We start from the raw sequence: 22,700 nt of genomic DNA on the forward strand, positions 1-22,700 counted from the left end.
AGAATAGTATAAAAATCCATGATGTAAGAAACTCTACAATCTGGACTTGAATCTAGACTTGGAAAAAAAGTTACTTACTAACAGTTTAAATACTAAGAAATGGGAATTATTCATCCTGGAAAAAAATTGTGTGATGGAAAGAATGTTGTTTTAAATAATGAATGATTTAAACATGGAGCATGTTTTCATCTCCAAGAGATCCCATCAGACCTAACATAGAAGGGGTTTGTGTTAAATGTGACATTGCACTTAAATTGTTGGTAAATTCTGCATCCGGTTATTGTGGTATATTATGAAAATTTTTCTAATATCCATAATGTTCTGTATCTATGTTGGATAACCTAGCAGTGGTGCTTATTGGCTTTCTTCCTAAGGAAGGGAATTAGGTTCCCGGGTGTACCTTACAAACATCAACAAGGTAATATAACTTGCGTTCATTGAGTTTATACTGTGTATCAGACACTTAATATATATTATTCTAACCTTATAGTAAAAAGTTAAGAGAAAGCTAAGACTCAGAAACACAGAGGTCACCCAGCTAGTATGAGGTAGGGTCGGAATCCCAAGGTAGATCTTTCCAAACTGTTCTCTTTTTTATCACCATGTTTCATAAATTCTAAGACACGCTTTTTTTTACATTTATTTAAGTCTCTGAAATTTAGAAGTATCTTAAAATTGCTATATTTTAGAGTCACTTGTATTATTATACTATGATTTTCACTTGACTTCTGAAATTTTTATGAATTAATAGTATTTTACTGCCTTAATTTAAAAAACAAATGACCTCAAAAATTAGGTTTTTAAGGAAAAGTAATATGTATGTATATAGAAAAGCTGTCTGTTACCTACAGAATATGAAATACTAAATTCATAATATTTCAGAGCAGATTTAATCTATTTTGGTCATTTTCTCCATTAGCTATCCTAATTAAATTTTCTAGTATTAAATCATGAGTAAATATTTCTCATTTGCTTTCTTTTCTGACAAATGCACATAAATTTTTAATCTTATTCACGTTGTACTTAAATGAAGTAATAAATGTAAAGTGCCTGCTTATGAAGTTACTAGAATGTAATACATGCTTATTTGCCTTATTTCTCTCATACTATTTTCTGCCTTTATCTCTGGGCCACAGTAACTTTAGTTTTGTTTAGAAAAAAGTTAAGAGTAAAGGCTTTATAGGCATTTATATATGATTCCTTAGATATTGTCTAATTTGGAAGTAGCACTAGAGTTCATTTAAATTTACCTTGTTGAACTTGTATACAATTCATATTTTATGCTCCCCTGTTTTCATATTTCCCTTGTTTTTACTCATACTGTTTCCTGATCAGTTAGTAATGTGTTAGAATTGCATATATATTCTAATTATTATTTTTTGTTAATATTTTAGAGTTATAACATTTGAAACTCTTGACTGTTTTATATAGATGTTAAATTTCTTGCACTCTAAGAACTTATACTTTAAAAATGTTGAGTGTCAAAATTGTCTTTTCATTTTACACAGGACGATAGCAAGCAGGCACAGTTCTTAGCTCTAGCTGTTGTTTACTTCATTTCGGTTCTGATGGTTTCCAAGTATCGTGACATTTTAGAACCCCAGCGAGAGACTGCAAGAACTGGAAGCCAAGGTAGAAACATCAGACAAGAAATAAATTCACCTACAAGTACAGGTACTTAATACTGGTCTAATTATTTGAAGTTTTTAATCACTCCTTTTATCTCCTTCTTGCTTTGACACCCAGATTTAAACTGGTCCTATTCATAATCACCTCAGATATTTATAAGTAGGTGGTATGTAAATGCCAACTTAACACTCTTTAATTACACAAAAGTATGTAAATAATATTTCCACATTTGCTGCATTCTCATTTAATCACAGGGCTTGTGTTTTATTTTTGCTATGTATTAATATGACTCATTTATACTACTACTTATTATGCAGATAACTTATATTTTGTATGTATTATTTTTAGCCTTTATAGACATTTGAAAGTAGGTTGTCCTTATAGAGTAGTTCAAGACCACAAATAAGCCAAAATATAAATCTTTATAGCCAAGTTCAGATACCATCCCTCTTTTCACCTCCCTCCTTCCCTGTCTCTCGCTCTCTTGTTTTCTCTTTCTCTCCTTCCTCCCTCCCTTCCTTCCTTCCAACCTTTCTTCTTTCCTTCCTTCCTTTTCTTTCTTTCTTATAGTAGTATGTGCAGTTTTTTCATTATCTAAATATCCTGTCAAACACTTATAATAAAGAAACAGAACATTCTTAAGTTCATATATCAAAGTTGCTTCAACTAAAATCAGCGACTTTTGACAGCACTGAGCTATCTCGGGTTCATGTTGTATTTCTCATGTACGGAAGATGCCCATGCTGTAGGGCCTTGTGCATTATCAGCTTTGTCGACTCTGCTTGAAAGTCATCAACACATTTTCTGGCAACTAGTATTTTAATATCATGAGGTACCTTCTATGAACTGCATTTCCTGCTAGGTGTTTACATCAAGGTTGTTTCTCTGTTGTTTGCAGTGTAACCTTAGTAACCCAGTGGTTATTTCATGTACTGCTGAATTAATCGTAATAGAAATTATCTTTCCTCAATAAATGCATATGATATATAAATAAAAGGAATATTTTTTAAAGTGAGTAAGTGGTCAAATCTCTGCATTTTGTTTCCCATAATCATATCATATCTCATTTACTTTTTATTGCCTTTGTGGAAATATAGATTATGTTTTACTATAATTCGTTGTTCTTGCATGCTGTATTTAGTTTGAGTACGTAAACATAGTATTATTTTTTTATAGTATACCTTTATGTTTAACCTTATTCTTCAAATTAAACATTATCCAACCATTCCTGTTTATGTCTTTTGACTATTTAAAACACTGAGGCTTTATATGTTAATCAACTCTTTCATTTTTAATGCGTACTTAACAGTCATGTATGTATAAAACAAGCAATCCTCGTGAACTTCCCAGTTCTGATTTTCTTGTGTGTTTGTCCCTGTGTATGTTGCTGAAATTACTCTACTTAACAAGTATATTACTTCCTTTCTCTTAATACATAACTTCTTTCCTTCCCCCAGAGATGCAGTCTTTATTGCTAGTACTGTTTGCATGTTGCAGTGATCTAGAATTGTCTTCGATCTTCAGTGGACCATGTTGCAGGTTGTTACATGCTGGCTCAAATTTGATTCCATGATTTTCTCCACAGTTGTGGTCATACCATCTATCCCTCATCCAAGTTTGAACCATGGATTCCTTGCCAAGTTAATTCCTGAGCAGAGCTTTGCCCACTCATTTTACAAAGGTAATACTGACCTCATCTCCTGACCTGTTTGGGTATTCTTATTTCATCAGTCATTATACAATAACCATCCATAATGTAGTTGTTTATAAACAAATATACACCTCAGGTTCCATGGAGATATGATGCATTGTATTTATTCCTGGTTATTGAAAGCAAAATATAATTTTCTATTTGTATTCCATTATATTTTTAAACTATCACCTACAAATTAAAAGTACCTAATTATATGAATAATAATATGCACAGCAGTGGCATTCAGGAGGGATTGCAGAAGATTGCAGAGATTGCTACTAAATTAGCCTCCAAATGAAGGCTACTGCAGAATGACAAAGAAAAAGTATAAAAACAAGCCTCAAAAGCATCAAACTTATCTATAAGTTATTTAACTTTCAGAAGAAAATTCCAACTCTTTTTAAAGGAATACAGAAAATTTTCACCAAACAATGTGCAATTCAGGCATCCAATAAAAATGATTAAACATGCAAAGAAGCAAGAAAATGTAAAGTATAAACAGGGGGAAAAATCAGATAATAGAAACATACTGAGAAAGGATAGATAAAAAGAATTATCAGAGAAGGGCATTCAAACACTATCATAAGTATGTTCAAGATGTTTATCAGTCTAAAAGAAAAAGTGAACATAGTGCAGAGAGAACTGGAAGACTTTTTTATTTAAAGAACCAATTAGAAGTTTTAGAGATAAAAATGAAATATCCCAGTTGATGTCTTTGGGTAAAATTAAATGATGTTTCTGGATAAGATTGAGATTAGTTTCTGCAGAACAAAGGTGAGCCACATTATGCCTTGTCCCCTCCCCACATGCTAGGATTTTTCCGTGTACACACCCTGCATTTTCCTGGGACTGTGAGTGTGGTGGATTTTACTTGTGACCAGGCTGTGTTGTATATATTAGCACAGTTGCTTTTAAGAAAATGTGATAATACAAGTTGTTCTGGTCCAATCACATGAGCCCTGTAAAGGCTGGTTTAGAACAGGAAGTGGGAGAGACTCAAGATGTGAGAGGAATTTGACATAAAGGAAGTTCATCATTACTGTGATGGAGGTGAGTCAAGGAGTTCCCGGGTGTGGCTCAGTGGGTTAAAGATCTGACATGGTCTCCATGAGAACACAGGTTCCATCTCTGACCTTGCTCAGTGAGTTAAGGATCTGGCTTTGCTGCACGCTGAAGCACAGGTTGCAGATGCAGCTTGAATCTGGCCTTGCTGTGGCTATGGTGTAGGCCAGCAGCTACAGCTCCAATTCAACCCCTAGCCTGGGAACTTCCATAAGTGGAACCTTCAGAATCAAGGAAATGAATTCTGCCATTATTAGAGTAAATTTACAGAGAGCCCTGAGCTCCAGATAATCCCCCTGTTTAGTGTACTTCACACATTGGCTAAAGATAAGGAAGGTCAACTAATAGAACAAATAAAGCAGCAGAGTATTTTTTTATTACCACTTGATGAATGCACATATATTTTTTATAAATATGCCAACTTTGAGCATCATGATGAAATGAAGGAGAAAACTCTTTTCAGGTTTATTGCATACAAAGGCATCTAACTCTGAGTTGTATAATCTAAGGAGTAGATTAGATTAGATTAGATAAGTGTTGTCTGAAGCTTGTTTTGTGGAGAAGTGTGTTCCAAAAGCTTAGCTATATACATAGACTGGAATCTACTCTGGAATAGTTAACCAGGTAAAGGAGCCTGCATCAGACTATGTATGTACTGCTTTCTTTATCCAGAAAGGTTTACTATGAAACCGTTTTAGCTGAACTGCACAGACCTCTTAGTGATATAATAAATTTTGAATTATTTTAAGGCTGATGTAAATTTCCTATTCTCTTTATTATAATATAGAAGGTGATTCTAAGTAACTTACTGTGTGCTATCAATCAGTGCTTATTGAGAGGAAAATTTCTCTTGATGATTTGGAAATACAGTCAACTCAGTGTTCTTACAGGACAAGAAACCAGGTTCATTTCATTCTTTAAAGATTGATAGGACTGACTTTTTTGTCAGATGTGTAAAATATGTTAAATGAACTTAGAACTCCCAAGTAGGAAAGGATTGCAACATGTATTTTTAGTGTTAGAAAAAAAAATAAAAGGTAGAATCTTGGAAGTACACAGTTTCTATGACATGTTTCATAATTTAATAATAATTACTCCTTTAATGATATTATTTATTATTTAATAGTTAAATATCTCAATCTTTAAGAATGATCTTCATTTTACTCATCCCTGAAAAGTGATCTTCCATCATTTTAAATATTTGATAGAATAGTTGGTATTTTCTTTTACATTAAAAAGAAGGTTCATATAAAGAAATTCATGGGGGAAAAAATTCATGGAACTGGAATCTGTTTCTTTCACTAAAATATTTTTATTTGATTATAACTATATAGGATAAATTACTGGAACTGAGTATTTGAACATCGAGAGAATATTTTGAAGATAGTTCTAGTTTCATTTTGGGTAAAAGTATAAGATGGATACATTTTTCTGAGCTCTCTGAGTTCTCATTCTATCAACATACCTTTGTGACAAGGCTTTCTCTACTCTGCGTATTATTAAGTCAGAGCAAAAATAAATTAGGTACATGTTATTTCTGTGAGTAGTATTATCACCAGTTCTACTTGGAGTTGTTAAGAATCAAATATTCATCACACTATAAACTTTAAATATTTATATTCTCAGTGTTTGTTCAAAATGTTTATGTGGGCATTTCTTCGGGGGGAATCACTCTTTGCTTAAAACCTTTTGTTTACTTAGGATGTGTACTGAAAAAAGTTACAAGTATAATTTGTCTAGGTTGATCACACTTTCAGTATATAGTTTTTGTAATTATTTTTTCTCAGTGTTACCTTTGTTCTGATTATACTTTTTGAAATTAAATAATTTTATGTTTGAGTCAAATAATAAAAACTTGTGTGCTTTTATTTTCTGTACTTGAATTTTTTTTTCAGTAATTTATTTCATTTTCCAAAAATGCCATTCAGTGATGAAATGGGGAAAAAAATGGTAATTTTTCACAGATAGATTTAGAACACTGCTTTGGACTACTCTTCAACTCTTTCATACTTCACTCCCTTTTTTCAGCTCATTATTGAGCCTTTTTAGAAATTCTGAACAAACTTGTTAGCCTCTCTCTTTAGTCTTGATAGTTCTTCATTTCAAAGTTATAGGCCTTCTTATTACCATAGCTTGGTTTCTTATCTCTAGTTAGTCTATTTACTGATGACAATTTTTAAAAATAATAATAATATAAAATAATAAAGTAATGCAATGAAATAATATTCATATTTAATATGCATTCCTATAATAAATATTTTATAACATAATACTGTAACTTTTCTTCTAAAAATGTAAAAACCTCTTCTAAAGGTGTCAAAGCATTCTATCAGTAGAGAAATAGTCCAGAAAAGTATCAAATGGAAATTCTAGAATTTAAAATTACAGCAACAAATTAAAAATTCATTAGAGGGGCTAAACATAAGATGTGAATTTGCAGAGGAAAGAATCAGCATAATTGAAGATACCTCAATTGCCATTATCCTACTCTGAGGAAAGAGTGAAAAAAGAGTGAAGAAAAGTGAAGAGAGCTTCAGAGACTTGTGAGACACCATCAAATAAACCATCATATGCTCAGTAGGGGTTCCAGAGGAGAGGGGAGAGAGAGAGAGAGAGCGAGGGAGAGAGAAGGAGAGAAAGCAGCAGAAAGAATATTTGAGGAAGTATTGACCTGAAAACTTTACACGTTTCATGAAAATAATTAATATGCTCATCCAAAGAGCTTAATGCCCTCTAAGGATAAATTCAAACGGGTGTGCATATCATAGTCAAAGCGTCAGTTGGAAGAGCCTTCTTGGCTCTTGGTTGTTTCTTCTGAATTACTAAGTTTATCTATTATAGGCATATTTTTTTGTAATAATTTGACTTCCTGAAGTATTCTTTCATTCATTTTAGTACAGCAAATAAAATAACCAAATCATATATAGGTAATTACAAATAATTACTCAATAAATTACAGTCTTTTGTTGTGTAAAATGAGGTTTAATTATGATTTTAGGTATTTCTATGAGTGGCTTTTTTATCTTTGGAGTTCTAGTTAATTTTTATGTAATTAAATTAATTTACATTTAATATATTATAAATAATATACAGAAGTTAGTTATATATGGGTATTTATGTTTTTTAAATTACTCTTCTGTGAATATTTTACTTAATTTTACTATTTGAAGTGTGAATAATTAATCTTAGTGTAATTTTTAGGGCAATACTAACAAGAAGCTGTATGTTCCTTTCTTGTTATTCCTTGTTAAGATAGTTTGGAAAATAACAATCTGAATAATTTAATAGGCAAGAAGTATTGAAACACTTTATAAATCATTGCAAAACAAGTTTTTTGGAGGAAGGAATGTAATAAATGAGGTCACCATATTGAAATCATGTCATTTGCTGAACTTAACCCCATATTTTTCCCGAAGTGCGTTACATGAACTCATTAGGTTCAGTGAAAAGCAGTAAGAAAAAGGCAATCTGGCACCCAACTGCCTGTTCCTGACACAGTTATTAAGATCACTCAGGCTAGTGATGTTTCTGCTTTGTGTACGAACGGACGTGGCCTATTGCTGCAAAAACTGTTGAGTTAAAAGTCATTTTCAGTAGTGTAACCGACACAGATACGATCATTTATACTTCTCTACTGTTCATGCTTCTATTGAAGTCACTTGGGTTAAAACCTCAACGTACTTTGTATTTCAAAGAAGCATTCTGGAAACGTGTCAGCCGAAGCTTATGCTATCATCTGAAAGCATTTTCTATAAAGTGGTTAATGCATGGTGAGAAGTTAAGGTCGGTTTTTTGAATACTCTTATAAAATTTTTCATTGGTGTTATTTTTATTTCTGTGTAAATAAGACCACAACGTCTACTTTACACAATATTTATTTGAATAGAATTCTTATTGAAATATCAAAATTACTGCTTTTTTGAAATAATTCCTTATTATTCACAGTAAAAATAAAGATTTTTGTTAGCTGTATAAATATTTTGATGTCATTTGAAAATATTTCATTATTCAAATTTAATAAACTTTTATTTGTGTTTTATAATCAAGAGGTCAACATTTATATTGGAATTCCATGTATCTAGCTATCGAGTTTTAGATTTTAATTGTCTATTGAGAGAGTCAGTTGAACAGAAAAGCAAAAAGTATGCAGTTGATAGAAAAAATATATATGGTACCTTATGGACACAAATCAAGGATTTTATTTTCTTAGATATTTTATTTGCTAGCAAAAATGCTTATTTTTCAGGCTAATATAACTTGAAAAGTTTAAATTTTATGTGTAGCTCTTAGTGTAGAACATACCATAATTAAAGATTCTGAGACATCCTGGTAGGATAAAGCCAAAGAAACAGACCAAATCTATAAATTAGCTAAATTCAGACTAAGTGCTAGACTTGACGATATGCTTTTTGGCAGTTATACTCTGTAAGAAAGTTAGCCCATGCTAGTAACTATTCCACTGTGATGTTTTGTTGATGTTAAGAGTTCTTACTTTGTTTCTGGGTTTATATTCTCTGTCCTATTGCCATAGAAATGTCATTACTCCTGATTTTTCTGTTACAATTGTTTTCTCTCCAAGAATGTGTAAGTTACAGATTAAACATGCATTAAATAAATCCAGTAGTATCTCTAAGAGTAGAAATAACTATATTCCTATGTAATTTCATCAATGTCCGAAGCTTTGATTATCACCTCTGTTTGAATGACCCCCAAATAATATGACTATAGTTTCCTTGAGTAAGAGAGATAAATGTCTCAGAGATTCTGCAGACTGAATTGATTCAAAATTTAATTCATTATTTTCCCAAACTTCTTTTTTTCTTTCTTCCTCAGTTGGTGACGCATCACCATTCTTTTTTATTTCCCTTAAGTAGGTATTCCAGAAGCATCTTGATTCTTTGTCTTCCTTCCTTTTCCTAATGCTATTATTCTAATTTAAGTTTTAATTTTCTCTTACAAGGTTTTATGTAAAAAAATACCAAACTGTTAATCTTTACCTCTTAACCTTGTTCCTTCTCTAGTGCTTTGCCAGTAGTATTTCTGAAATTTTCTCTCTTCAAAAAAACTTTTAGCCTTGAGAACAACTGAGAATTAGTCTACCCTGTTTTTCATGTTGCTTATCTAATGTTTGAATGTTATGATCATGTTCTACAGAGTAATCTTTTCTTCTTTCAATTCTAACATCCTTGCCCAAACAAACAAGCAAAACTAAAACCTCCTTGATAAATATTAGGAGAACTATATTATAAAACTGACGTGAAAGAGCTATAGATTTTTAGTCAGTTTTTTTTTTTCATGTTCTAAATTTTATATAATGATTTTTATTTTTTTCCATTATAGCTATAGATTTTTAGTCAATTTAAATGAATATTGTATATTATGAAAATTGAATACTACAAAGTTGTTATTTATTTCTAAGTTAATGTGTAGTTGTAATTCGAATCAAAAGAACAAGAAAATCATAAGAAAGAAAGTGTATTTTCTTTTTTTTAAACAACAAAATTATTCTGAAATTGACCTGGAAAAAATTGTAAATTCACATCCTCAGTAAATTTGAATGTCATGACATTAATCTACATTTGAGAAATTAGCAAAACTGCCTAATAGAGTCTAAGACTTGAGCCCTATTACTAAAGATCCCTTTATAGTAGTATTAATCCTTTAGCACTTGTGTGTAAAACTTTGAACAAGTTGTCATCCCATACAACAATAGTATCACCCAAACTACATTTCTCTGTGTTTTCACTAGAAGTTTCACCAAAGATTTGAGATGTCTTGCTGAAATCAAGATAACCCGTTCCCGTTTTCTCTCCTAATAACCTTTCAAAACGGAGAAACGAAGAACAACCACCAAATCACCTAAGGGCAGATTTATAGAAATTACAGATGTTAATTTTGAAGAGATCACAAAAATACTTAAGTTTGCCCTTCTTGTTTTACAAAGAAAAACTGTTATTTAAAGTAATACAAATGGCTGCCATTTACTAAGTATCTATTTTATGTAGGAACTACAAGTAATTTACCTATAGTATCGTTTCTTCTTTAACATGACTTTATTAAGTTAAAAGCTATTATTAGTCCCATTTTACTTAGATTAAACACATTTTTCAAGGTCATCATTTAGCATTTGGTAACATTTTATTATATGAAAAACTTTGTTATAGTGACCTTTATATAATTAGATTTGATAGGAATTTAGCATTTTAAAGACGTTTTCCTTTTTACCTATTTTAATTGGTAATATTACATATATGTTTGTGATTCAGTTTTCACAAATTGACGCTTGTATTTATTCACAAAGAATCAGCATGAGTTTTCCAAAGTAATTATTTTTAAAGACACACATAGATTAAATTCTTGAGGCTCGCTATTCTATTATTAAAGCATTTAACCTTTTGAACTAATTATGTGGCATGCCTTTTGCAATTAACCCTATAGAAATTTATGTATTATATGTAATTATTAAAAATATAGCTAGATTAAATATTTAGGTCTAAACATTAGCCCTTCTGTTATTGGTTATTGAAATAGCAAAAAGGATATAAAAATTACTTCATATTTTTAAAGAAAATATTAGAGAAGTATAGTAATTTATCTTGGATGATTGGTAGCTAACCATGAAAGGACAAAAGGAGTGCTTAGATAGTTCCCATTGTGGCTCAGTGGGTTACAAACCTGACTAATATCCATGAGGATGTGGGTTTGATCCCTGGCCCCACTCAGTGGGTTAAGTATTAGCATTGCCACGAACTGTGGTGTGGGTCGCAGACTGTCTAGGATCCTGCATTGAAGGAGCTGCAGCTCCAATTCAACGTCTAGCCTGGGAACTTCCATATGCTGCATGTGTGGCCCTAAAAAGCAAAGAAAAAAAAAAAAAGAAAAAAGAGAGCTTGATATAATAATTATTTACAAGCTAGTCTAGGAAATCGTGGTAGGAACTATTTCTCTGTGCTTATAAGAGTATCAGTTTTGAAATACCAGATGATTTCTAAAAGAAGCAGGGCTCTGTTCATGCTTACTGAACAAAATTACAGGTGTATATGGGTGATGTGTTTTAACCCAGTTGTGTTCTTATGCACTTCCATGTAGCAGATCTTTTGTTTCTTACAGGTTTTCTTTATTCTAATATGTCAGTTTATTTTATTACTAACACTGGATTTTCACTTGTGAAGCTTTTTGTTTAAACCAGTTTCTTTCATTACAGAAACACCTGCTACATTTCCAGACACTGTAAAGGAAAAAGAAACACCAACCCCTGGTGAAGATATTCAGCTAGAAAGTTCCATTCCTCATACAGATTCAGGAATTGGAGAGGAGCAAGTGGCGAGCATCCTGAATGGAGCAGAATTAGAGACTAGCGCAGGCCCTGATGCCATGAGTGAACTGTTATCCACTTTGTCATCTGAAGTGAAAAAGTCACAGGAAAGCTTAACTGAGAACCCCAGTGAAATGTTGAAGCCTGCACCATCCATATCTAGCATTAGTCAAACCAGAGGCATCAATGTCAAGGAAATACTGAAAAGTCTTGTGGCCGCCCCAGTTGAAATTGCAGAATGTGGCCCTGAACCGATCCCCTACCCAGATCCAGCACTGAAGAGAGAAGCACAGGCTATTCTTCCCATGCAGTTTCATTCCTTTGACAGGTAGGTACTGAACTTATTCAAAGGCTCTATGCATAGAAGGAAAATTAGAGTCTATTAATGTAAAAATATTAGGTTCTTGAAAACATTATGTTTATTAATGTAGACTCTTACTATAGACACTATCAGAATGACAGGCCAACTTAATGGGCCTCGTAGTCAGGCATGTTAATGATACATCTCAAAAAAGGGGGTTCACTTCGAAGTAGGGAATAGTGCATTGAATTGAAAATAGGAAAGCACAGGTTCTGATTATAACCTTTCATCAGGTGACTATTGTACATTAGAGAAGTCGTTAAATATATGTGTGTGTTTTATATACATTTATGTGGGGGGTAATTGGCAAGTGATTTTTTTTTTAGAGAGAAAAATCATTAGGAAATCAAATATTTCTTAAACTACAATCTCAAAATATAGTCTATATTGTTTTCTCGAAAATATCCAAAATGCTTTGTGCAAATTAGAGACAGTAATTTTTTAGCATTTAGGAGCTGAGGTGTGGCCATAAAGCCATTTTCAGTCAGAGTGACTTATCCTTTTCATACATAAATATAATTTTAAACTTCCCTATAAACATTTTAACCAGTGTCCTATAGACGTTTCTTGAAAATTTATTGTGAAAATATAAATGGCTTGAGTTATCATGTCAAATATAAAAAGATAGGTAAAATCAGTTTTGTCTTTCATGAACTTAAAGTAGTAAATTGAGATAAAATGTTTGCAGATAGTTCATATAAGATAAAATGTTGAGTGTCAAATGTTTTTTAAATACTCAAAAAAGAGGGGTATAAAATGTAGGAAATTATTTCTTTTTAAAAATCATTTGAGTTAATCATTCATTCATATAGTTCCTTGGATATTCCTTCTACCATTTATTATTGATGTCCTCTATTTTTTTTACTTGGTTTGTATTCCTAGGAGTTGTATGTGTGTGTGTTTATGAGTTTATCTAAGTATAAGCATGTTAGTATTTGTAATGGTATATATCTGTGTATCTATCTATAAATAAATGTTACAGTAATTTGATTTGGGGTCATAATTTTTAAATTCCATATAATATTTAAGTTCTACATCTAAATTTTGTTAAAATATAAACAATAAATAAAGGGCATCATTTTGATTTGCACAAGAGAATCTAGTGAAGTAAAGATTAAGTAAAATACTTCTGTTCTAATTTGGATTATTGTTAGAACAGTTTTTTTCATTAAAACTTAACAAAGAAGTCACCTGAGTGTCTGTATCTTAGCTACTGAAAATTTATTACACTTTTGAGAATATTGGTTTACAAAAAATAGGACTTGCCATTTGTTCTTGCTAGCATTTGTGCAAAATGCAATGGTAGTAGAATCATTATTCTAAATTGCATAAGTAGAAATGAAATTGAGGAGCACAAAGCATATTTCAATTCTTTTTAGGAGAAGGGTCTCCAGTGTAGTTAATATATGCAGTAGCTCAAGTACTATCAAATGTAAATGATGAGGTGATATTGATGAAAGGAGGGGATTGAGGTCTCCGGGGGCGCTGATGACGGATTGAACAGAAGCGGCCTTGCACTGCACGTAACTCAAGTCTGTCGTCTTCACTGCTCAAAGCCATAATGGGAGGTGGCAGTCTGAAATGAGTTGCCACGGCAAAGAGTATTATTTTTGAAATGCTTTCACACAAATCACTAGGCCCTGCATACAACTTAGTTTCATGCTTTAATGTCATCAGGAGGCACAAATTGGTGTGTCTAATTGTTTGCCACCTGCCAGCAAAATGAGCTGCCAGCCAGCCAGACGGGTTTGATTGTCTGTCAGCCGTTCAATAGATTGAGAGTGACAACATCAAAAATTTAACCTCAAACTCTGGAGCTTTGAGCAGCTTTTCAGAGACATCATCCCCACAAGTGCTTCTGGACAACTGCATTTTTCAATTATATTTCCAATATATTGCTACCATTTGCTTTATCTGTCTTAAGGTAGCTCTAATTACATTATGAAGTATATAAACATATTTCTGAAGCACTGAAGTCTGAAATCCAAGTTATGACATGTCTTTTAACATCAGATTCAATTCCTTAAAAATAGGATCCAAGATGACAGGCTTTGGAAGCAAAGTCCTGAATAGTACCAGTTTCAAATACAGATTATCATGGGTCTTACTCTACCAGTACTGTATTTTTCATTTTTATCTTTAGTTGTAAAATAGCTATAAACTCAGTTGCTCGTTTCTTTGTAACTAAGTCATACATAATAATATGCTACAATCCCAGTGGAAATCACCTAGGATTTTACTTTTGTTAGCCAATAGTTTATTGGTTCTGTTGAAAACATGCTAACAATGTATTCTTTATACTTATTCTAGATTGTAAGTTTGGGAATAACTTTCTAAAACAACTGATGTCATTTGAGTTATGTTAACAGGTTTTACATTTGGAGTTTCTCCCCACTTAGGATGGAGCATTGATGAATTTCAGTGTTTTGAAGTTTGCAATATCATTTTCTTTAGGTAAATTGCAACATCAGATTTTAGAAACTTTTAGACTTAACTAAAATAAATCTTTTTTCTTTGAGTATTAAATCTTTCATCAAGTCGATTATGAAATATTATATAAATACTTTCCATCTATATGCATAGAAAGCACTGATTCTTTTTCTTTCATTTCCTCCACTCATCATCTGTGCAGATTTAAGTATATGTCTTTGATTACACTGAGTGGCCCTAACAAATATGTATTTTTGAATTGTAAATCACTGACAATACCAGACATCCCCCAGTACTGTTCTTCCAAGGCGATACACTGTGTATATAGACAAAATACAGTTAAGTAACTATAAGAGCTTTTCTACTCTGCTGTTACTATGAAGCAAAGAGAAATATTTATCCTGGTTTTATTTCTAAGAGAAGAGTTTAAAAATCTCATCATGGAACTTATAAATCTAGTTTCACTGTTCCCCAAAATACTATCTCTTTTGATAGATTTCTATGTAGATCTATGATTTATAAAATATTCTACCTGAGCTGTATTTTTTATGTATCAGTAACTGTAACTTTTAGGTTGAGGGAATGCTTTTCTCTAAAACCACCAGTTAAGCTTTACCGTATCTTTTAAACTAAAATTTAATCCTGTATATCCAGATGCTTTTAATCTTTCGAGAATTTGGTATATATCTGTGATGTAGATCAGTCTTATTAATTCCCCAAGGATTCCTGAGACACCTCCTTAGTTTGGACAAAAGACCAAAAAAAAGCAGAAGACAATATGCTTCTCCATACATTTTAACTGTTGTTACGTTTCAGAAGATTGTTTTAAGTCTGAGATATCCTACAAAGCTTGTAATTATGTTGTTTCTTTAACTAGCAAACACTGATCTTGTATACTTCATCCTTTTTGATTTTACAAACCTGCTTATGCTCAAATTACTGGGTTTGATATCTTGGGGCAAATTAGTTTGTATTTTTTCTCTTCAAACTTTTAATTTCCTTGCTTCTAAATGTTTCATTCCCTGAAAATCTCTGAAATAAAAATAAAATGTAAATATTATGGCACTAAAATGCAATTATATATAGTCTTCATATTACTAAACCTGAAGAATAAGTTTAGTCTGAGCATTTTCTCTCTAATTTTATAACAGTAATATTTTTAACATTAATGCTAAGGATAACGGTTTAGGATAAATAATAAATAAATATTTGGCAGAGATGATGGAATCCTTCTACAATGATTTCTTTTAGCTTGACATTAAGTCAGAATATGAAAACATAATTAGGCTAAGTGCTTCAATTTCTATTCTTTTAGTTTTTTAAAATTTTTTAAAAACTATTTTTATTATATTAAAGAATGAACAAGTAAATGCAAGCCAAATTGATTAAAAATCTGCCCGTCTTTACAAAGTTCCTATGTTATCTAACCAGTGAAATCCCAGCTTTTATTATGCTCCAAGTGTCCTGGGTATAGAATTTTTTTTTTTTTAAGGCCAATTGCCAGAAGATGCAATTTTGATCCAGTCTTGTTGATTCCTAATTTCCCCAATGTTGTTGCCTTTGTCTCTCTTGGCATTTTCACAGACAGTTCAATGTGCTGCTAAAAGAAAAAAGAAAAAAAAAAAAAAAGAAGGCATTTCTCTTTAAAGGGCAAATTATTGGTTGTTTTTCATACATCCCCGTTTCCCACTGGTATTCTAAATATTTTACATAAAAGCAACTGATAAATCATGAAAACATCATAAATAAACTTGTGATTTCTAATGAGCTGCAGTACATTGTAATATCACCTTAAAATTTAAAAAAAATGCATTTTCTCCATAGTTTCAATATTTTCTTTCAAGATAAATATTTAACATCAGTGAACATTGTTAGAGAAAGAGTAATAATCCAGAAATTAGGAAAACTAGTTATTAATAGTGGATCTCTTACCTATTAGTTGTGTAACCCTTGTCTATTCTCTTTGGTTCTCTGGGACTCAGTTTCCCAGCATTTATAAAATAATGCATTATTTCCAAAAAGTCACATGAATTTCCAAGATCTTAGAATAAGTGAGATGGCCTTATAATTAGACTCAGAAAGTAGCAGATGGCTATGGACTTGTTTAAAAGACCTTAAGCCCCAAAAGATTCAGTATGCCCAGTTCCAAAACTATCACCTCACTTTAGACCATTGGCATCTCTCAAATGTGTTCCTTCTTTCTCACCCAACTGGCCTCACTTTCTCCGAGTGTCCCCCTGCCAAATGCATCTTCTACATTTATGCCAGAGATGTTTCTCTTAAATGCAAAATGAGTATTTATTTTTTTTTTTTTTTTGTCTTTTGTCTTTTTAGGGACGCACCTGCAGCATACGGAGGTTCCCAGGCTAGGGGTCTAATCAGAGCTGTAGCTGCTGGCCTATGCCAGAGCCACAGCAACGCCAGATCCGAGCCGTGTCCACCACCTGCACCACAGCTCACAGCAACACCGGATCCTTAACCCACTGAGAGAGGCCAGGGATCAAACCTGCAACCTCATGGTTCCTAGTCGGATTCGTTTCCTCTGCGCCAAGACAGGAACTCCCAAAATGAGTATTTTGAAACAGTTTTTTGTTATTATACAATAAAGGATCAACTTCTTAGTTTGGAATAGAAAATCTTCACTCTTCACCAGACATGGGGTCTGTTCGCAGTCCTTCAGTCTTCTGTGATTTTTTCCTATATCTTGGCTTCATAAAGTTTTTACTGTTACGCTTCTCTCCTCTTGGCTAATTACTGTTGATCCTTTTAGATTCAGCTCACTTTTACCTGATAATGCTCATCCTTTATGTTCCTGAAAGATCCTGTGTAAAACTCTGATCAGAGCAGTTGTTGCAATATATTGTATTGCTGGTTTGTCTCTTATCTTTCCTTCAGGTATCTCTAAGGCACAGGTTATGTCTTGTTTTGGTATCCCCTAAACTTGTCAGTATAACCTGCCAGTGCTCAACAAGTGTTACAGAAAAGAGGGGAGCACGTGGAAAGAAGAAAGGAATTATTACAGAATCGTAAGCAGTCTAACCCCCCCCTTTCCTTAATGAATATCTATTTAAAAGCCATTTCTTATCTTCAATATCTCACTTTACACTTAGAATAGTTCTTGAGGTGTACAGAGAAAAAGTATCCTTATTACAAAAATTCATATAACTAGTTAATGGAGAGTCCCAAGACTATCTTTGAACCACTTCTTCTGCCCGTTTGCGTTCACCTTTTTTGCGATTTCATCCATGTTCCCGGTATTAAATACGATGTGGGCTGATTACTATCAAATTTCTGTCTCAGCCCAAATATCTCTCCTAAACTAAAGACTATCCAATTGCTTATTCAATGTTACTACTTGGATAATCTGTAATTTAACAGTTATTTTAAAAACCCTGCTCCAACCGTAGCAGCCCCTGTTTTAGTTAATGGCAGCTCTACTCTTCCAGTTGCTTAAGGCAAAAATCTTCACATCATCTTTGACTTTTCTTTCATACCCACATTCTATCTTCTGCAAATCCTGTTTGTTCTGCTTTCTTAATGTAATCAAAATTTGACCCCTGTTCACCAGTTTCACTTTGCTGTTCTGATTCAAACTGCTATCATTGTTTGCTTAGGTGACTGCAGTAGTCTCCTAACCCGTCTCGCCCCACTTGTCTTTGCCCCCTTGTCTGTCCTAAGCATAGCAGCCAGCGTAATCCTGTTATAACTCATCATCACATCCCTCCCTTGTTCATTTGCTCTTAATGGTTTCCACTCTGAGGAAACAGCAACTCTTTACAGTGAACTACAAGGACCTATGATCAGAGGCACCGTTACTGCTTTCATCTCATCTCTTTCTCTCTCCACATCACTCAGTCTTCTCAAGTTCCTCGAACCTTCTTCCTGTTCTCTCTGCCCATGACACTCTTCCCTGGATATCTCCTGGCTTGTTCCTTCACCCTGTCAGCGCTTCCTCAAATACCACCTCTTCAATGAGTCTTCTCTTAGCTACCCTTCCAATAATACTCCTTATTCCTGTTCATGCCTATTTTTCTCATAGCACTTGCAATTTGTTACACTACATTTAATCATTTAGAGAGTTGTATTTTCTGTCTCTCTATTGGAATGAAAATTCCATAAGGGCAGAGATTTTGTCTGTTCTATACATTGCTGTTATCTCAGAACTTAGAACTGTCCCTCACACATAGTGCTCAATAAATGTTTGTTAAATGAGCGAGTTAATCTTAGATCACACTTAAATCTCTGGCTTTGAGATAGGATTAATTCAATGGTGGAAAAACTTACACTTGTATGTATTTTGTGTCACTCATTGTATTACAAAATGTATAATTATCACTCAATGAAACATTGTTTAAGTGAATTAGAATAATTTCCTGGCTTGTGCTATTTTGATGGTAACCTTTGCAGCCTTGAAGCATGCACAGATTATGTACAGTACAGCTATCCCCTTCTTTATAGTTTTCAGTCTTGAAGATACAGGAAAGAAGTATGAACATATGGGAAAAACGTAGAAATAATATCCTTAGAATAATATATTTTTTAAAGTATATGTAAAATATTATAGATTTTCATTAGTATAAATAGCAGAGTTAGTAGGAAAGTGGAGTAAGTTAGGAGTTTGAATTGGTGGCTTTTAACTTTTTGTGGCTATGTTTTTGAAATCCAGATTAAAATTATATGCACACCCTAGAAAAACATATATACTCTAAAAATTTGTAGAGTTCCTTTTGTGGCTCATTGGGTTATGAACACAGCTAGTATCCATGAGGGATATGGGTTCAATCCCTGGCTTCACTCAGTGGGTTAAGCACCCAGGGTTGCCATGAGCTGTGGTGTAGATCACAGATGCAGCTCCAATCCCACGTTGCTGTGGCTGTGGTTTAGGCTGGCAGCTGCAGCTCCAATTTGACCCTGGCCTGGAAACTTCCATATGCCTCAGGTGCAGTCCTAAAAAGCAAATAAAATAAAATAAGTACTTTGTGTGTATTTGTGCAACCTTGCGGGGTACCCACAATGGGTACACAGACACCCAGCTAAGCCTTTTGATACAGGTGGTAAAAGTAACCAAGTGGAAAATGTTGAGTAATATTTTGTAGCAGTCGAAGGTTTTTACATTCGCATATAAGTAGTTTCAAACACGTAATAACATTCCAGATGATAACTAATGTATTATCAACACATATTGTTAAGTGTGAACATTCAAATAGTTCGTAAAGTAGATGGCTCAGGAGAGAGAATGGTTTGAGGTGTTAGGTAATGTGTAGTCTTGGTTAAGAAATGATACTAAGAACAAAAATATACAGTCTTCTGATTCTAGGTAAACAGTTTGGCCATAGTGATCAAAGGGGAAATAGCAGTCTTACAAATACAGAAAATTGTAGGTTGAGCGGTGGGTCAAATCCAGCTTCCCACCTCTCTCACCACGAGTCTTGTGACATGGTCATCCTCGCCCTTTGAACATGTCAGTGGTTGGAAACTGGAGCTCATAAAAATTACTAGAGATGGTCTTTCTTCTGTTGGTCTTATTCTGGTATTTGGAGATACATAGAACTTTCGTCTTGTTTGTCTGTCATATACCTTCAAATTTTTAAAAATTGGTGTAATTTTTTTCTCATGTCTTTACTAGACTCTGTTTTCCTAACATGGTTTGTATTCCACATCTACTGTCATCCTAACTATTCTTTAATGGACACAATGCTGTTTGTCATTATTCTTGAACTATGGTGCTTAAAACTAAACATAGGTTTTTATGAGGTCTGGCAGTCACAAAGTATACCAGGATTACTGCTTCTTTCAATATGGGGCACTGTTTCTGAGGTAGACCCAAACTGCATCAGCCCTTTTGGAAGCCATAGCAATACTAATGATAGCTAAAATGTATTGACCACTTATACTATTCCAAGTAAAGTTCTAAGCACTCTATATGCAAGATATCCTTTTAACCTTATAAAAATCATATAAGGTACAAACTATTATGAGTCTTATTTTACAGGTGAGAATAGAGCTTAGAGAGATTTACGTGCTTAATTCCACATAGCTAGCAATTGTTAGAGGTAGATTCTAACTCAGTCTGTCTGACATTAAAAACCAGGCTTCTAGCCACTGTGTATTCTATTTATATACCATGTTGTGCTACCAGACTGCTGAGTTTGCTGTCAGAGAAGTGTCTGGAGGCTTTTGTGTCAAGTGCTATTAAATCACATGTTTTCAGAAATTTTTTAGTAGAAAGACATTTAATGTCATTTGCATTTATCTACAAGCCATGATTATAGGCTGTTGAGATGAAAAAATTTTCCCTCATATGTATAACTAATTTTTCATCATACATAGATAGCTCATAGCCTCAGTACTTGACAAAATGCCTGTAGTAGTCCATTACAGAGAGTTTTTGTGCTAAGTTGGTAATGATCAGTCATTCAGGAACCTTTGTTAATATTTTTTTCTACAATCTACAGATTTTGTCTCACAGCAGTCTCAGACAGTATGTGTTTGTTTATTTTATACATAAATGAGAGATTTAGGAGAAAAAAATTAGTTTTACTAATGACTTCTTTCCAAGTCAAGAATTGATAATTCTGTTTTCTTGCTAGATAGCAAAATAGAAGTGTCGGAAAGAGTTCTGATGATAAACACAAGTATTAGTTTTTTTTTCTCTTGACCTTTAATATGGATCGTTATAACTAAATACCTTATTTTGTAAAGCAGATAATTTTTTCACTTTAGATAGAGGTAATAATTATTAATATATAAAACATCTAATAATTGACAGAGTTGTTTCAAATACAGTCTCTTTTAATTTCTCTAGTTACCTATGAAGTGACATCTGTCTTGCCATTTTTTCTAAAAAAACCTGAGATTTAATATCACATGGCTTGAGTGATTTAGTTCTCAAGACAAAAACGTCCCAACTCCACATCCTTCTCTCCATATTGTCACTCCACTTCTCAATGAAATAAATGAAGGTATTTGATTAAAAGTGGTCAATGAAGGGTTTGAAAGCGTAATATGTAGACTTTTGGAAATTTAATAAGATAGTTGAAAGTTCAAGTTTGAGTCTAATGAATTTGACTCCATTCATAAAGGAAAATAAAAAAGTATCCTGAAAGAGATAATGAATAATTTTTTTTGCCATGAGTAAAATTATTTAGATTATAATCACTTTGGTCACAAAAAAAGTTTTAAATACCCCTAAAATTGAAAATAATAATTCTTATAAATTTGGATTTTTGACATTGATGAAGTCATAAAAATATTAACAAAAGTGTTTTTTGAAAAAAATGTTGATATTAAGGAAGTTTAAGCCATAGACTTATTTGAGAATGAGCCATTGATATAGTTTCCTTTAAGTAGTAAAGCTTTTTATTGAGAAAATTATATAAAGTATATAAAGTATCTTGAAAAGACTTCATTTAGATCAGATTTATATAAAGTATCTTGAAAAGACTTCTTTTAGATCAGATTTATATAAAGTATCTTGAAAAGACTTCATTTAGATCAGATTTTTTCTTTTACTGTCAGTCCCTAGTTTTCAAGCATTACATGTGACTTAAAATATCTTGTACATCTGCTTTCTAGATAAGTTCAGTGATAGCGGAGAAATGTGTGGAAGTATTTGATAAATGGAGTTGGAGTGCTATAGACTTTGAAGAAAATGAAGTGTCACTGAAAAGGAAATTTAGATATGTATTATGTTAGAGAAATGGTTTCTTCTTTTAAATTGATGACTATTCACATCCATTTATTATTTAAAGTTAGCACAATGTTAACCTCAGAATTTTTTTTAAATGAAATTTATTTAACTATGCTAAAGAAACATGAAAAAATTTGCGACTAAGTTTACAAAGTTTAAAGGTGAAATAGATCTTTAGCCAAATGTCCTGTATCCTCTCCATTCTCTTTTATTATAATAACTAGGGACTCTCATACTGGGTGAAGTAAGTCAGAAAGAGAAAGACAAATACCACATGATATCACTCATATCTGGTATGTAATATACAGCACAAATGAACCTTTCCACAGAAAAGAAAATCATGGACTTGGAGAATAGACTTGTGGTTGCCCCAGGGGGAGGGGGAGGAAGTGGGAGGGATTGGGAGCTTGGGGTCAACGGATGCAAACTATTGCTTTTGGAATGGATTGACAGTGAGATCCTGCTGTGTAGCACTGAGAACTATGTCTAGATACTTACAACGCAGCATGACAGTGGTAGA

General features: G+C 32.8%; 1 protein-coding gene across 21 annotated transcripts in view; it reads left to right on the forward strand.

Annotated features, from left to right (window-relative positions):
• The window catches only part of NBEA (neurobeachin), a 644,629-nt gene that overhangs the window by 216,603 nt on the left and 405,326 nt on the right, over positions 1 to 22,700 (forward strand). For 14 of the 21 annotated variants that reach the window (XR_014819172.1, XR_014819171.1, XM_021065197.2 and 11 more), the window contains 3 exons: positions 1,509 to 1,674; positions 3,215 to 3,310; positions 11,589 to 12,027. Coding sequence is in view for 19 of the 21 variants with exons in the window: in XM_021065197.2 (XP_020920856.2) it covers positions 1,509 to 1,674; positions 3,215 to 3,310; positions 11,589 to 12,027 (701 nt within the window). In the remaining 2 variants the exon portion in view is untranslated. The remainder of the gene's footprint in view (positions 1 to 1,508; positions 1,675 to 3,214; positions 3,311 to 11,588; positions 12,028 to 22,700) is intronic. The other 7 variants (XM_084981455.1, XM_084981461.1, XM_084981453.1 and 4 more) reach the window with 1 other exon arrangement.

Source organism: Sus scrofa, chromosome 11, assembly GCF_054392235.1.
Source record: "Sus scrofa isolate SSC_HxYL_T2T_F1_AM1 chromosome 11, Sscrofa_HxYL_maternal_Yorkshire_Landrace_v2.0, whole genome shotgun sequence".
In the NCBI taxonomy this organism is placed as follows: Eukaryota; Metazoa; Chordata; class Mammalia; order Artiodactyla; family Suidae; genus Sus; species Sus scrofa.